The sequence below is a fragment of the Nannospalax galili genome, unplaced genomic scaffold (genome assembly GCF_000622305.1).
Source record: "Nannospalax galili isolate Female #2095 unplaced genomic scaffold, S.galili_v1.0 scaffold227, whole genome shotgun sequence".
NCBI classification, from domain to species: Eukaryota; Metazoa; Chordata; class Mammalia; order Rodentia; family Spalacidae; genus Nannospalax; species Nannospalax galili.
The window spans coordinates 9,530,895-9,546,523 of record NW_008360303.1 but is presented as its reverse complement, the minus strand read 5'-3'; the positions used below and the strand labels follow the sequence as shown (position 1 = coordinate 9,546,523).

Sequence of the window (15,629 nt, the reverse complement as noted above, 5' to 3'; positions counted from 1 at the left end):
CCTCAATGGATAAGGTGAGAGAGATAAAGGTAGACTCCCAAGGTAAACCTTGGAATTCCAAAACACATGCACATAATGCACATTTGCACACACATGCATATGAATGAAAAGAAAGAAAAATGTCTCTATACACTTAGACTTAAGCACCAGCATTTAGAGAAGGAAGGATATCACCTAAGCAAAGGACAAAAGTAGTACACACTCAAAAGGAAATGTGGGCTTGGAGAGTGTGTCATTGCTGGGAGCAGGGCTAGGATTGTGGAGAGCTCCCTTATGGTTGAACTTAATGGAGAAGATTATTCATAAGTTGGGAAAGGGTTCCAGGAATGGTCAGAATTTTCCCCAAATAGAGTTTACTCCCCCTTTTTGTTATTATAAGAAGTTTTCTAGATGTATCATGTCATGATAACAGATGCATAATAGGAATAGGCAACTTTGTAAGGCTGATGATATGAAGATGACTGTTAGCAGTCATCACGGTTAGCCACAGTGGACACAGCTGATTTGGGGTGGTCTGACCCTCCTCTGGAGCACATTAGCTTTAGTCATCTGGTCTCTTGGTTTCCCCTGCTTGTCTCTCCTATCTCAATTGAACCTAGAAGTGTGAAAAGAGTGGCGAGAACAGCGCTATCAAATGTTCAGAAACCTTTCTACGAGAGTAATAGTAAGCCCAGGCTCATTCATTAGGGGTTGAGGAATGAACCCTCCTAAAGCCTCCTGATAAAGAATCTCAGTGAGTCGGGACATAAGAGTGGCAGGCAGGATAGGTGTTTGTTCTCTCGTCTCCCTGACAGGCCATGATGCCAAGCTGCACAGACATATCACTGTTCCCCACTCACCATAAGTGCTCTGCTGAGTTGTCTTAGGAGTATATAAACCAAATTTAGGGGCAATTGTAGAAAAAGACAGCATGGGAGCTTGTCTAGAATGCTTCTAAAAGACTGAGCAGGCAGATAAACAAATGAAGACACTCAAGGCTAAGCACACCCTTCTAAAGCAGGTCAAGATCAATCCCATTTGCAGAACTTAGAATGGAGATATTTCTGGCTTCATGTTTCTCTGAAAGGAGAAAGAAGAAAGAGTGGTGCTTGCTCTTTATTGCCTCAGCACTGTAAATTCTAATCGTAAAGAACTTCATTCCACACTGTAGCGACAACCAGTCTTTACCTAAAGCTGTGGGCTAAGAGTACACACAAAATGGAACAATGCCCATTTGATTATTGAGTGCAGGACTGGATCAGAATCTAGTGACAGACTCCATCCACTCTGTAAAATAATTATAGCACAGCAGAACCGACATTTGTATTAGCTAGAAAAACAGAGCGGGAGGGGACCATTAAAACATGGACTTCCTATTTACTCAGATTTCTGATGGAAAGAACATGCAAGAAGGGAGCTAAACTTAAAATTAGCTAAAACTAATCGTAACTACTAGAAAATGGTACTTCATAATATGTACATTTTATGTTGCTATGTATCTGTTAAAATTAATTTAAGAAATGCTAGAAGAAAGGGAAATGAAAAGAGAAATCTTTTTATAACAGTTCAAAACTTAAACCTCTTGTATGTGAAAACTTATACTCAGTGTATGATCTGTGTTACAGGCATTAGCATTTTTAAGAGTGTTTAGTTTTTCACCTAAGTGTACACATATGTGCCCTAATGGAAAATATTTCTAATACAAAGCACTCATAGGCAGATGAATAGCACATGCTGTGCTGGCCACTGCTTCTCTTTTCCCAACAAGGGCCTCTCCTGCTGAGATACCACCACAGTAAAAGTGGGCCCCTGGCTCCTTCTCAGACTAATCTCAGTGTTATCCTAGGATTCTTGGAACTGGGACCAAGAAGAAGGAGTCTAGCCTTATGGACCACAGAGCTGGAAAGATGGAATTGGGAGCTGACAGGGTCATGAAATAAATGAAACCAAGACGATAAGGAAAGACAGAAAAACAGGCAGGCAGGCAGGCAGTTAACTACCTGCATGCAGCTGGGTGAGGTCAAATCCATTCCTGTCAGGTAAGCCAATGCATTCCTTGTTGGCTTGAGGTGAAATGAATGGAGCTTCTGGTACTTTTCTCTGCAGGAGTCCTAACTGATGGGACAGCTCTCAAACAGACTGCTCTCTCAGCATCTGCTGGCTCCATGCCTTCCCCTCCTCTCTCGTACTTACCCTTAGATTGCCCTGGAGAACTGTCGTTTCTTCTCACTGCATGATCTAGTGTCCTCTCTACCCTCTTCTACCAGCTGGCTTCAGGCTCACCAGGTACATCCACAATCCATCAAAAGACTGCCCTGGGAATAACCTCGCTAGAATTACTGCAACAAGCTCCTAAGGAGGCTGTTCCAGCCTCTGTTTATCGCTTGTGAGCTACTGGGATGTTTCATATCTAGTCATGTGACCTCTACTTCTTTCCCACCCTGGACTCTACTCCAGCTGTGAACCAGGATGACTTCTGTTTGTGTTGCTGAGCATATCAGGTCCTGCAGGTGCCCAGGCATTCAGACAGGTGTTTCCCAGGCTTCCCGGTGCAGTGCTTTTCTGCAGTCCCCTCAGCACACATGTGAGCTGGCTCTCATCTGCTTCTTCCTGCAGGACTCCTAATTAAGCTCTATGTGATCAAGTGTGGGATAAATAAGGGGTATAGTCTAAGATGCAGCACATTCTCATGTATCCCATTGGAAACCACACTCTTTCTTTCCATATTTTCTGATTTTTTTTTCAGGTCTTACAACTGTAGACCACGAAGCTTATTTTGGTTCTTGCAAAAAAAAAAAAAATGGATGTCTGAATTGACAGTCATGTGTCACTTTTTGCTCACCCAGAAAATGACCTTAGACTGTCCATGGAATGCCGATCCATTGGGCATTCATAGCAAGGAAGAAAATGCACTTGGTTTTGCCTGAATTTTACTCTTTTAATCACCAGCCTAACCTTCTTTATTTTATCTTCCCACCATTTTCTACTAAAGGATAAACCAAAACTCTGGCAGTATCTTCTCCTCTCCCATTCGCCCCGTACATCCAGCTCACCTCAAGTCCCGATCGTTTTCACAATATCATGTAGCATTTGTACATGGTTGGTTTTATGTCTGTGACATTTGCAGTTGCTCCTTGAAGACAAAGGTCTCATTTTTCTTTTTCCATTCTATCCCTGAAAGCTAAGAGAGCTGCCTCTCCTGTTGCAGACACTCTGTTTCTCTTGACAACCCTCCAATGCTTTCATTCCCTCTCAATCCCCAGGGTAGCTGTCTCATTAATATACACTGTCAGCTGTTGTACACTTCCTGGGCAATAGGCAACCTGGTGATGCAGGCACTACTTTTATCCCCATTTCACAGCTGAGGAAACTGGAACTCAAAGTTACATAGACTGTTCAGAGTTCACAAGTGAAAGTTAAAGAGCATTCTGAATCCAGAGTGCTGTCTCCTAGAGGTGGCCTTCTTGACTGTTCATCTCCTCACTGAACCCCTCATGGCATATTGGCATAACTTCCACACTATTCTTTGCTTTAGACTTTGAAATGGAATTGTCTTTTTATAAGAACCTTCATAAATTCCTTTGCTAGTTCTCCCTATTTCAGAAGAAAATCCAATTATAAGCCTACTGTCCTCACCCCCTACCTCCTTGGCCCTTACTCCTTCCCTGGCTATTCCAGACCTGGGGGTCCTCAGAATAGCATCTCTGTTCTCTACCAGCATCCACACTCATGGTTCAACTCCAGTCAGAACTCTGCACTTCCTGAGTTCTCCTCCAAGCTTGGGTTGATCCAAGTGCTCCCACCACACCTACAGAGTTTAAAAATATCTGCTTTCTTCTTTATCTTTAGTGGATAAGGATTGTGTCTTTGATTTCCTAGCATAATCTGATATATGAGTATCATTAAATAGTAATTTAGTTAAGAATAGACCATTAGGTTTCTTCACATAATTCCCCCTTGGTGTTTGACTATCCATGTTTCTGTCCCTAAATACTTTTCAAGATCTCTACACCTGGTTTTGATATTGATTTATCCTGTGAAGAATGAGTTTTGCAGGTATGGCAGACTAAATATGATTCTCCTCCCAATAGGCCACATATTAATCCCTAAGAATAAAATCTGTGAATATGCTACATTACATGGGAAAAGAGACAACAGGTGTGATTTAAATTAGGGCTCCTGATGTAGGAAGGGTATCCTGGATCCTCCTGGTGGTCCCGTTATAATTATAAGCATTATTGTAAGAGGGAGGCACTTGGACCAAGGTTAGGCAAAAAGAAAATATAAGGATTGAGGAAGTTAGAAAGGAGAGATTGCCAAGATGCTCAATTTGATGATGGAGTAAGGAGCTCTGAGCTGAAGTCGGAGCTTTAAAAAATTGGAAAAGAGAGGAATGCTCCATATTGTCCAAAAACAAAGAAGCTCATCAGAGCCATTTTAGGCTTCTGACACTTCTGTGTCTTACCATGATTTTCTTGTGGCTTGTTAAGTATCAATGGGAAACAGTATGGATTTTGGTTCCTTGAAATTTGGTACTGCTGTGTAGTAAATACCAAATTAGCCTTTGAATTGAAACATGAGCAGAGAATGGGAGGATTTTGAGGAAAATTGTCTTTAAAAAAGTTTAGGTTACTTTGAAGGGAATGTTAAAATATGTATGTTAAAGATTGTGCTGAGGACTGGCAAGACAGTTCAATGGGTAAAGGCACCTGCACCACCAAGCATGGAAACCTGACTCCTGAAAATTGTCCTCTGACCTCCACATGCATGCCATGACACACACATGTACATATGCAAACACACACAGACACACAATAAGCAAAGAAAATAATATAAAAAGATTGCTACGGCTCAGAAGGAAGAACTTGGTAGAGACAAACTGTGTTGCCTTGGGGAATACTTGAGTCATCACAAACACACTGTTGGTAGCAAAGTAGACAGAGGAGGTGCCATTCATAAGACCTGGCATAAAGGGGGCATATTGTTTCAAGAGGAAAGATGGGCCTTGTGATAGACTAGCAGAAACCCAACCCAAATTGAGTCTTTGGAGTTGCAAGGGAAATAGAACTTGTAAACAATTAACTTGAATAATTAGCTGAGATTTCCAGGCAAGGAATTCAAATCACAGCCTGGTAATAGAAATTCAGGAAAGAACTATTAAGTATAAGAAGCACCAACACTTGATGATTTGGGAAAAAATATCAGCCCGTGTCAATTGCAAGCTGCAAACATACCCGCACGAATGAAATCATTCACTATTAGGACGAAAGTAGTCTCGGTAGAGAAAGCCAAGGCGTAGCTGGGTAACCTTGCTGATTCCTGGAAAGGAGAGAAGGCAAAGGATTTAATCTCATAGATAGTGGTTCTTTGACTAGATTAAGTTTGCGATTTACGGATTTTCTCAGCTTTCTCTGGAGAAGCCAGGAATAGAGATGCCATCCCCTAAGAAAAATATGTCTTCTGCGTGGCTGAATGAATCGCCATGGTGTACACAGGAGACCCATGAAGTCTAGAGAGTGTTGTACCACCAAAACACTGTCTTTGAACTGAAGGGGACAGAGAGGGTGATAGGAAAGAAAGCTGTTATATTTTCAAAATTCTACAGAGAGAAAATAAGTTGCTAACTGAGCTACATCTAAGAAGGAAAAATGGCTGCAGAGCCCCAGGCCATGAAAGTAAAGTTCTGAGCCATACAAGGTTATTCCCAAGCCTTGAAACGCAATGGTTTTTCCAGTTAGATCTGGAAATTGCTAGGGTTGATGATTCTTTTGTTTGTTTTATTCATTTTCTTCTCTTTTGAATGGGAATGCTTTTACAGCTGTCATTTTATGCATATCATCATTGTATTCTGGGGGCAGATACCTTACATCTTAACTACAAAAATTCATAGACAGAAAGGAATTCTGCCTGGGTGGATTAAATTTCGAGCTAGAGCCAACCTAATTGAGACCACTTAGATAATTGGACTTTTGAACTGATGAGACTTAGGTGCGATTTGAAACTTGAGTTAATACTGTAATAAGTTCAGACTGTGGAGGACCTTGGGATTTGGAATGTATTTCACATGTGGAATGGATATGGATCTTTAAAAACCAGAGGGCACACTCTAGTAAGTTGAATAATGCCTTCTCCCGAGGATACCCATAGCTAAATCTCTGGACCTATAAATATATTAAAAGGGACTTAGCAGATGTAATTAAATTAAGCATCTTAGTATTATCTTTAATTATTTTGGGCTGGACTCATTATAACCCATACATAGACCTGTAGAAGAGACATACAGGAGAATTGGAGTTAGAAAGAGAGAATAGAAGCACAGGGTGGAGAGGAGAGAGGTGTTGTTACACTTTTGGCTTTAAAGATAGAGAGAGGATGTAGGTGATGGAGCAGCATGGAAAGGGCAAGAAGATTCTCTCCTAGAGCCTCCCAGAAGGATGTGACTGTGAGTCAGTTTTACATCTAATCTCTGGAAATGTAAGCTAATAAATGTGCGTTATTTCAAGCTATAGCACGTTCTTACTACAGCAACAATAGGAAACTAATACCAATGCTTCTGAGAGCATTGGAATTAAACAGGGTTGTCAATGGGTTCAGCCAGTTGAGGAAGGCTGGAGTCTGAAAACAAGAAAAAAAAGCTCTTGTCTTTATGAAAACTGGACTCATTAATGTTTGTTTTTAACTCTGACATTTACAGTTTCTCAACTGAAGTGTCAGTATTTCAGTTCATCACAGAAAAAATTTGATAATTCTGCACAAGTGATGGGTCTTCTTTACATTTACTTATGGGGGTGTGTGCGTGCATGCCACAGGGCATGTGCAGGGCATAGAACACCTTGCTAGGGTCAGTTTTCTGCTTCTGCCATGTGGGTTTAATCTGGGGATTAAACTCAGGTTGTTAGGCTTGACAGCAAGCATCTTTACTTGCTTAGCCCAGATGGTGGTTTTTTATTTGTTAAAATACTAAATATATATGGATGATTCATTTATTTGTTCAAATATTTTTCCAACTTTGATAAAGTATACTTTTTGGCTATATTTTCACCTACCAGAAGAAACTAGCTTTTATCAGCTCTTAACATACACCCCGTACAGATGCCTAGAAAGGACAGTTGAATCCCTAAGACTATTCTTATTGATGTGACTCTAGGGAATGGGGTTCCCATTCCTCTGCGAGTTTTTGGTTTTTAGTTTGTTTGAGGTTTTCTTGATGAGTCAAAAAAGAAGTCAAGGTGTGTGACTGTGATTTTGTGTGTATGTGTGTATGTGTGTGTATGTGTGTGTGTGTTTTGTACATACAGTTTTCTGGAGTATTTAAATATGTATATACAGATGTTGCTATATCCAGCTGGCACTTAGAATAATTTACCAGTAATAACCACTGTAGTCACCTAACTAAGTAGCTTTAGTTTGTTTTAAATTCTAAATGGCATTTTGGCCTAGTTTAAACTTTCAATAAGATTTTTCTTATTCCTATAAAGCACATTTATATAAATAATGATATTTGACAGTTACGCATCAAACTGTTCAGAAAGGGAAAGCTCTGCCATTAATGTTAGATAGTCCTGTCATTGAGAATACATGCGTTTAAAAAGACTAAACGTGTGGTAGTTACTGGGGCTCTGTAAATATTCCAGTTCTCCTACTAAACACATAGTAAGATTGTGTTTTTTCTAGTTTTTGTTTGTTTGTTTGTTTTTGCGACCGGGTCTCACTATCTAACCCTGGCTAGTTTGGAACTTGCTATGTAGACCTGTTTTCTCTACTTTTGGATTTAATTGACATAACATATTTTGGCCAAGTAAATATGAACGTTTAACCTTTGCTAATCTCCAGCCATGGTGACTGTAAAAACCATGTTAATGTGTGGCCTCAGTCTGAATTCCTGAGTGGTTCCTATAACCTGCCCTGATATATGTAGCACAGACAGGCGATAAACTCATGTTCTGTTAACATCCTGATATTGGGGGCTGCTTGTTACACAGGGTAACCTACCCTTCCCTAACTAATAAAAGTATTTTGGACAAAAATTGAACATGACTCTCGCAAAATAGTTGACTTCATGCATGTATCTTCTTTGAGGAACCTGGAAAAGCAGCATCTTTTAAAAATTCTTAACTTATAGTTACAACTGTCAGTAGAATTTGTAACATTATAACTTGTTTCTTTTCATTACTGACATAGTGACTTAATGACTTTGTTATAAATTTGTTGATACACAGTTAAATCTGTTCCAAGCTATTTCTTGTAGCTTTTTAAAGATTATTTTTAAATGTTCCCAGGATATCTTTAAAAACCACTGTGTGAAAAATATTAGCTGCTTTAAGATTGATTTGCCCTTTCTTATTTGTTTGATAGAGGATGAGATTTGCATGGTAGAATCTTCACTTCTGGGAAAATAATTCCAAAAAACTGAGACTTTACATTCCAATACCATCACTATTAAATAACTCTAATAAATTTATTAAATCTAAAATTCTCTACGCATAAGTAATTATGAAATTTGGGCTTCACGTTACTGTTCAGACACTGGTTGCTACATCTTCTAACATGGGCCTTTCCATTTATAAACATCCAGTAACTCTGTGGAAGTCCAAGTGGCCCAGCTGATCACCATCATACAGAAGATATTTAAAGGAGACAGTATCCTGTTTCATTTCATCTCATTTGAGAAATAAGATATTCAAGGTCAAATGAGATTATAGTCTAAGAAACAACCCCATGAACTGAAACATTTATTTTGTATCCGCATATGTTCCTAATTTTCTAATGTGCACCCCAAATTTTTTATTATAGTATTTATCAAAGTATTTATTTTTATCTAGTTTCTATGAACTTTCTGAAAAGTAGTGGTTCAAATAGAGAGAGATAGAGAGATGGGGGGGTCTGTTTGCAGGTAAACCCTTTGAGCATTCTTACTTAGTGCCTCCATGCAGCTTCTCTATGGAGGCCACTTATCAGCAGTCCCTGGAGCTGTTGCTTTCACTCCAAGACTTCACAGTTCTTTTTCTGACCCTTGGGGTTTCTAAATAAGATAGACCTCCCTGCTGCTGGGCAGTAGAGACCATGAGATTTCCCTCCTACACTTCAAACCCAGAACCAGCTAGAAAAGAGAACCTCACAGCTCTAGCCAGCAACCTGAGTGAGGTGAATAAGACAGAGAAGAGACAGGAAAAAAGAAGTTCCATCCTTTTCCATCCCTGCCCACAGGGGGTGATTTCTGTCAGCATCCCAAATGGGGCTGCCTCCTTCAGCATCTCAGAAGTGAGGTGGCGTGAATGTTTTAAGGAAACCATTGGCTCCTCTGGATAGTCTCACTTCCTCACCTTCCTTTTGGGAGTTGCCCTAGGGAAGCTCTTGGCAACAGCCAAACAAATTAGCAAGTTTCTGGTCCTTCATTATAGCAACAGAAACCAGAATATTGCAGCAGTCATTATGTTGAGCACCCCACCATGACTCATAGTAGAAGAACAGCTTCCATTTAAGAATGCCCTCACTGAAGCAATATAAATTTAATTTCATTAAATCTTGTGCTTAGATGTGTGTCTTTTTGACAGTCTTACAATAGAATAGGAGGTATCCATGGAACATTTCTTCTTCATACATACCCAGAGACAATAGTTATCACAATTGAAATCACTTTTGCAATTGATGGAGTTGTAAATTGAACTAGCCACTGTTCTTTTTTGATGCATATCATCAATATTTTAAAAACAAATATACCTGGCAGACAAATTATGGATGTTCAAACCTGGGAATTTGGTATGTTATTTACTCAAAAATGAATGAAATGGGGCTGGAGAGATGGCCCAGTGGTTAAAAGCACTGGCTACTCTTATAGAGGACCCAGGGTTTGTTTCCACCACCCATATAGCTGCTAACAACCATCCATAACTCTAGTTACAGAGGCTCCGACACCCTCTTCTGGTCACTATGAGCATTATACTCACATGGTACACTTACTTGCAGGCAAAACAAACACATAAAATTAAAACACAATAAATTTTTTAATTGTTTTAAAATGAATGGAGAGAGACTGCCACTTCAAGGAAAGTAATTAATAGTAATAAAATTCAAACTTTAACCAAAGATAGAGTTTTGTAAAACTTTGTATCTACCACTGTGAGCTTGGCAGCATAATAAGAGTTTTCAAATTGGATGGTTGAATTCAACTAATGTAGGGTTTTTTTTTTTTCCCATGTTGTAAATGAAACATGTAAAAACATGAAAACTATAAATAAAAGAGTGTTAATTCTAAAAGTTGGGGACTATCTGCCTACTGGCTAATAATGTGAACTCAGATCAAGCTTCCTGGGTTCAAATCCCAGTGCCACCACTTAGTACTTGTATGACTTAAGTTAAATTCATCTCAGTGCCATGGCTTGCTAATATATAAAATGAGAATTAATTGAGCAAGCATGATGCTCATTTATACCCTGTCACCCCAGCATGAGAAAGCTGAGGAAGAAGGTTCAGGGTTCAAGTTTGGCCTGGGCTACATACTGAATCCCTGTCTCAAAAAATAAAAAATAAAGCGGTGATAAAATAATACCTAACTCAGAGAGGTATTGTAGGCATGAGATGAGTTAATATACATAAATCACTTAGAATACTATCTTACTTAAAGTTAGTGTTCAATAAGTTGTTACGGTTGATCTTGATGAATTATAATTTGTAAAATGAATAAAAACTATCAAATCATAATAGAAAGTTTTTGCCATTGAACCTCTGTCATTTGAGAGTTTGTTCTTTTTTGTTTGTTTCAATATATATATTCTTTATTATTTTTATTTTATGTGTATGTGTGTATTGCCTATGTGTAGGTAAGTACCTGTGTCATGCAATGCCCCCGGAGGACAGAAAAGGCTTTCAGATCCCCTGGAACTGGAGTTACAGACAGTTGTTAGCTGCCATGTGGGTTCTGGGATGCAAACCCAGGTCTTCCACAAGAACCGTCAGTGTTCTTAAATGCTGAGCCATCTCTCCAGCCCCTCAATATATATTTTTATTGAATTTTTGTGCACCCCATATAAAACATCTTAATCATTTTTATACCTCCTCCCCCATCCCTGCCCCCATTGCCTCCACCCACTGGATTTCATGCATTCTGTCATACATGCTAAGGTCTATTGAGTCAAGTTTGTGTATCCAGATGTCCCTCAGTGCAAGTTCATCCACTGGAGTCTCATTGGCCTAGATCTAGTGTCTCTCTCCCTTAAAGGAGATCAACTATTATTTTTATAATCTAATTGTAAGAAATTCACTCTTATACAGAATCTGGAAAGATTCAGAAAACTTTGTTCAAAAAAACAAAAGAATTTGTATTATCCAGCAGCATCAATGAGTTACTGTCAACAACTTGAGATACTTTTTTCCAGCCTTTTCTTCATGAAATACTACAAACAAATGGACTTACAGTCATCCCTCAGCATCTATGGAGTATGCTGGTTCCAAGCTCTCGTGTATCCATAAGACCAAGGTCACAAATGCGCAAGTCAACTGTATACAATATAATAGCATTTGCATATGAACTCTGTACATCCTGTCTTATTGTGATAGTTTGCCTTCATTGTCCTCTTGACTGGATTTAGAATCACCAAGGAGACACACCTCTGGGTGTATCTGTGAGGATGTTTCCAGAGAGATTTAACTGTATTGGGAAGATGTAGGCTGGGGATCCCAGGAAAGCTGCTGGCTCCAGCGAGGGTTTGTTCTTAACAAGCATATATAATGGGCTTTTTAAGGGAGGTTTGAGATGGTAATATAATTATGAAGGATATAGTTTAATGAGTTGAATATAGATAGGTTAAAATTGTGTTACATTTCAATTCCCTGCCTCTGCAGTGTTGAAAATTATAGTATATCATAGAGCTTAAAGAGTTTGGGAGAGTATGTGAATACAGAGAAAGGACAGGTTCTGTCATATCTCTTTTTTTTTTTAATTTTTTATGTAATGTGTGTATTGCCTGCACGTAGGTAAGTGCACCCGTGTCATGCAAATGCCCACAGAGGTCAGAAGAGGCTGTCGGATCCCCTGGGACTGGAGTTACTGACAATTAACTGTCATGTGGGTGTTGGGATTCAAACTCTGGTCTTCTGTAAGAACAGCCAGTGTTCTTAACCACTGAGCCATCTCTCCAGCCCCAGGTTCTGTCATATCTTATCCACCTATTTTCAGTGTTTAAGAGAGCATCAGTGTAAAGGAGAATGTGCTCAACCTGGGCAAGTGTCATCAGTCCTGCAGAGAGACTGCATTTGAGCAATTTTTTTTCTCCAAGACTTAAGGAGAAGGCAGTCATTTGCTGGCACTGCTCATTCACTCTGCGGCTGTGCGCCGAGCACTGGGCATGAAGCTTCGGGCCCTGCCAGGCCGCACAGCTCCAGTGGCAAATAGAGGGCATGGGCCCTGCCCTTCTGCAGCTTGTGCCTTAGAGTTCTCTAGTTCTCCCAGTTTTATAAAAGCAGAGGAGACAGTATTTGTTTTATACTTTATTTTAAAATTTATTTTGTTTATTATTATGATTATTATGGTGTGTGCACTCATGTGTGCATGCATGGGTAGCATAGCATGCATGTAGGGACAGCTTTTGGGGGTTCTTTTTTCTACCATGGGTACTGGGGCTCAAACTCAGGTCATCAGTCTTGTGTGGTAAGCACTTTTATCTGCCATCTCACTAGCCTTATTTAATATTCCTTAAATGTTCATGAAAACACACTTAGTTTTAGCATAAAGTGGGTAAGATGGGCTATAAAAGAATAATTGTTTTCTTTTCCTAGAACATGAAATTACTGTATTTTTAGAGTGCTAATATTATGCAAATCTCCTCATGTTTGATGGTAAATAACCAGCCAGAGCCTATAAATTGGTGGAATTTTACTGACTTAAATGGTGCCTCCTCTTCTAGGAGAAAATATGAACAAAAAGAGTCCATTTGAGGACCATCAGTTTTGTGTCTTCCACATCACTCTATATGCTGTTGAGCTGGCCCATAGCAGTGTGTAATTCCCAACCATAGGTGGTATCTTAAATTTTGGCCACAAATCAAGTTCTTTATGGACCTATAGTCTCCTGTTAATTAGGCTTAGAACATTCTTTTCTTCCACTTTAAGGTTATGTTTTACAAGCTTCTTATAAAACACATTGTATATGTCTTTAAAACCACAGAATGGTAGTCATTGGGATAGTGTGCTTACTTCATATATTGGCATTTTAAGGTTTTAATATTTCTTTCCCATGTGGCTGGTATGCTGAGAATACAAAATCTTGTCAAGCTAAAAGCCAAAGAATTGTATTAAGCCAAAAGAATTCAATCCCAGAATTTTTTATTATTTTTATTTTATGTGTATGAATGTATTGCCTGCATGTATGTAAGTGAACCTAGGTCATGCAATGCCTGTGGAGATCAGACTAGGACGTCCGATCCCCTGGAACTGACTGGAGTTAGAGTTGGCTGTTAGCTGCCATGTAGGTGCTAGGATTTGAACCCGGATCGTCTGCAAGAGCAGTCAGTCCTCTTAACCACTGAGCCATCTCTCTAGCCCCCCAGAATTTATTAGGGAGTGAAACTACTAGTCATTTAAGTCATGTTCTTATTCATATCCTGGCTAAGGCCTTCGGCAAACATTGTATCTCAGTAACTGCTGAAGCCAGTTATCCTGGGCAGGTAGACATGTCTGTGACTGTCCTCCTGCCCCACTAGTGTTTCGACACTAGAATCTTTTGTCAATTCTCCCACAGCTAGAAATCAAAAGTCAAACATTAGCAGCATGTTACTTTCTAAACAGTCATGTCTGTTATAAAATCAGCTCCTCTTTTCGTACAGTGCTTCCTGTTTAAATGTCTGGCAGGTGTAGCATCTTCACAAGGACCTTTGTCCTTGTGAAGTAACCAGCTGTGGTAAAGGAACTCCAGCAGATCTAAGAGCTCGTGATGAAAATTCATGAACAGTTTAATTGCAGAGTCTCATCCTGTCTTTTACATATGTGCTTGTTTTTCAGGAAAAAAGTGCCAGCGCAAATGCAAGACTCAAAACCAATAAAGAAGTCCCTGGATTAGTTCACCAACCCAGAGCAAAGTAAGTTCTACTTTCTTTTACTTGTATTGTTTGTAAAACTAAAAATGCTTTCTGAGTGAATTCCATTTTGCCCACTAGGTAGTCAAGATTGCCTCTAAAGCTTTAGTAATTGAGACATTGTGCCCTCCCCCAAACAAAATAGATGCATAACATCCCCAGTACATATCAAAACTGACAGTTTTAGTCCAGTTACAAAAAAAAAATAAAAGATAGATTGCTTTATGACTCTCAGATAGTTTTGATTAAGACACAAATACATTCAAAACATAAGGAAAATTCCTAATTAATGGCAGCATTTATGAACATCTGCCAGGCATGAATGGTGGTACAGCTCTTTAAATCCCAGTACTTGGGAGGCAGAGGCAGGCAGGTCTTCGTGAAATCAAGGTCAGCCTGGTCTACATAGCAAGTTTCAGGTGAGCTATGGTAATACGGAGTCCCTGTCTCAATAAATAAATAAATAAATAAATAAATAATAATTTCTGAACATATGTTTATCAGAATATACTGTAAAATGGTAAAGGTCCCAGAACACATACAAATGAAAGTGATTAGACTTGCAGAATAGAAATAATAATAGAAAATAATTCTACAAATAAATATATAAAACCCAGAGGACCAGAGAACAGGCAAAACACATAAACAACCATCTGACTGAAGAGGAAACTTGAATGACCAATAAATTTGATAAACATGTCATTTCATATCATCAGATGTACAAATATCTAGAAGCCTGACAATACAAAATTGACCAGGATGTAGAACCCAAATGCTCTTATGCCCTTCCAGTGGGAATATACACTGATGCCACTCTCAGAAAACAAGTTTTATTATCTAGTAACTAGGCACTTTTACTCTCCAGCAACTCTAGGTCCAGATACAGACACTTGAGAAACTCTTAGAACATTTTCAACAGGGACGTATTTGAAGTCTCCATAATAGTGTTGTTTAGATGAAATCTTGAAAGCAAAGCCAAATGTCCATCAAATATATAATGGGTACAAAACTGTGGAATGTTCTGATGTTGGGTATATCAGTGGAAAATGAATGATGTAAGTACACATTGTACTTACTGAGGTGGAGCAATCTCAGAACAGTAAGGAGCAAGATGTTCTAGTAAGTTCAAAGACAAAACTAAGTAATGTTTTCTGTATAAGTGTATGGCAAAATAATAAGAAAAACAAGGAAATGAAAAGGCATTAAGTTGAAAATAGTGGTTCCTTCTGACAGGTTGAGACACAGTGGGACTAGAGGTTCTGTTTGGTTTTTTTTAATTATTTATTTAATAAACACATGATTAGAAGAAGCATTTCATTACAACATTAACATACTCAATAACAATTTCCAGAGCAAAGATGCTGGCATCTCTTTCAAAATTGGCTGTAAATTTTAGGTTCACAGTTGAATTAATATACTTATACGATATTGAAATCACTGTAAACCCTAAAAGACATAAAATTGAATGAAGTTTTAACCTTTGAAAAAGGTCTCCATTTCATTTTAGAATATACTGTTTCATACAGAGAAACTTATTTTGTAATACAAATAACAGATGTTTGCATATGCATCTCTAATCTC

The 15,629-nt window shown here is 38.8% G+C and overlaps 1 protein-coding gene across 1 annotated transcript in view; it reads left to right on the top strand.

Annotated features, from left to right (window-relative positions):
* Window positions 1–15,629, top strand: part of CUNH1orf21 (chromosome unknown C1orf21 homolog) — a 248,807-nt gene that overhangs the window by 191,755 nt on the left and 41,423 nt on the right. The window contains exon 4 of the mRNA XM_008824284.3: window positions 13,975–14,051. Within this exon, the coding sequence (XP_008822506.1) occupies window positions 13,975–14,051 (77 nt within the window). The remainder of the gene's footprint in view (window positions 1–13,974; window positions 14,052–15,629) is intronic.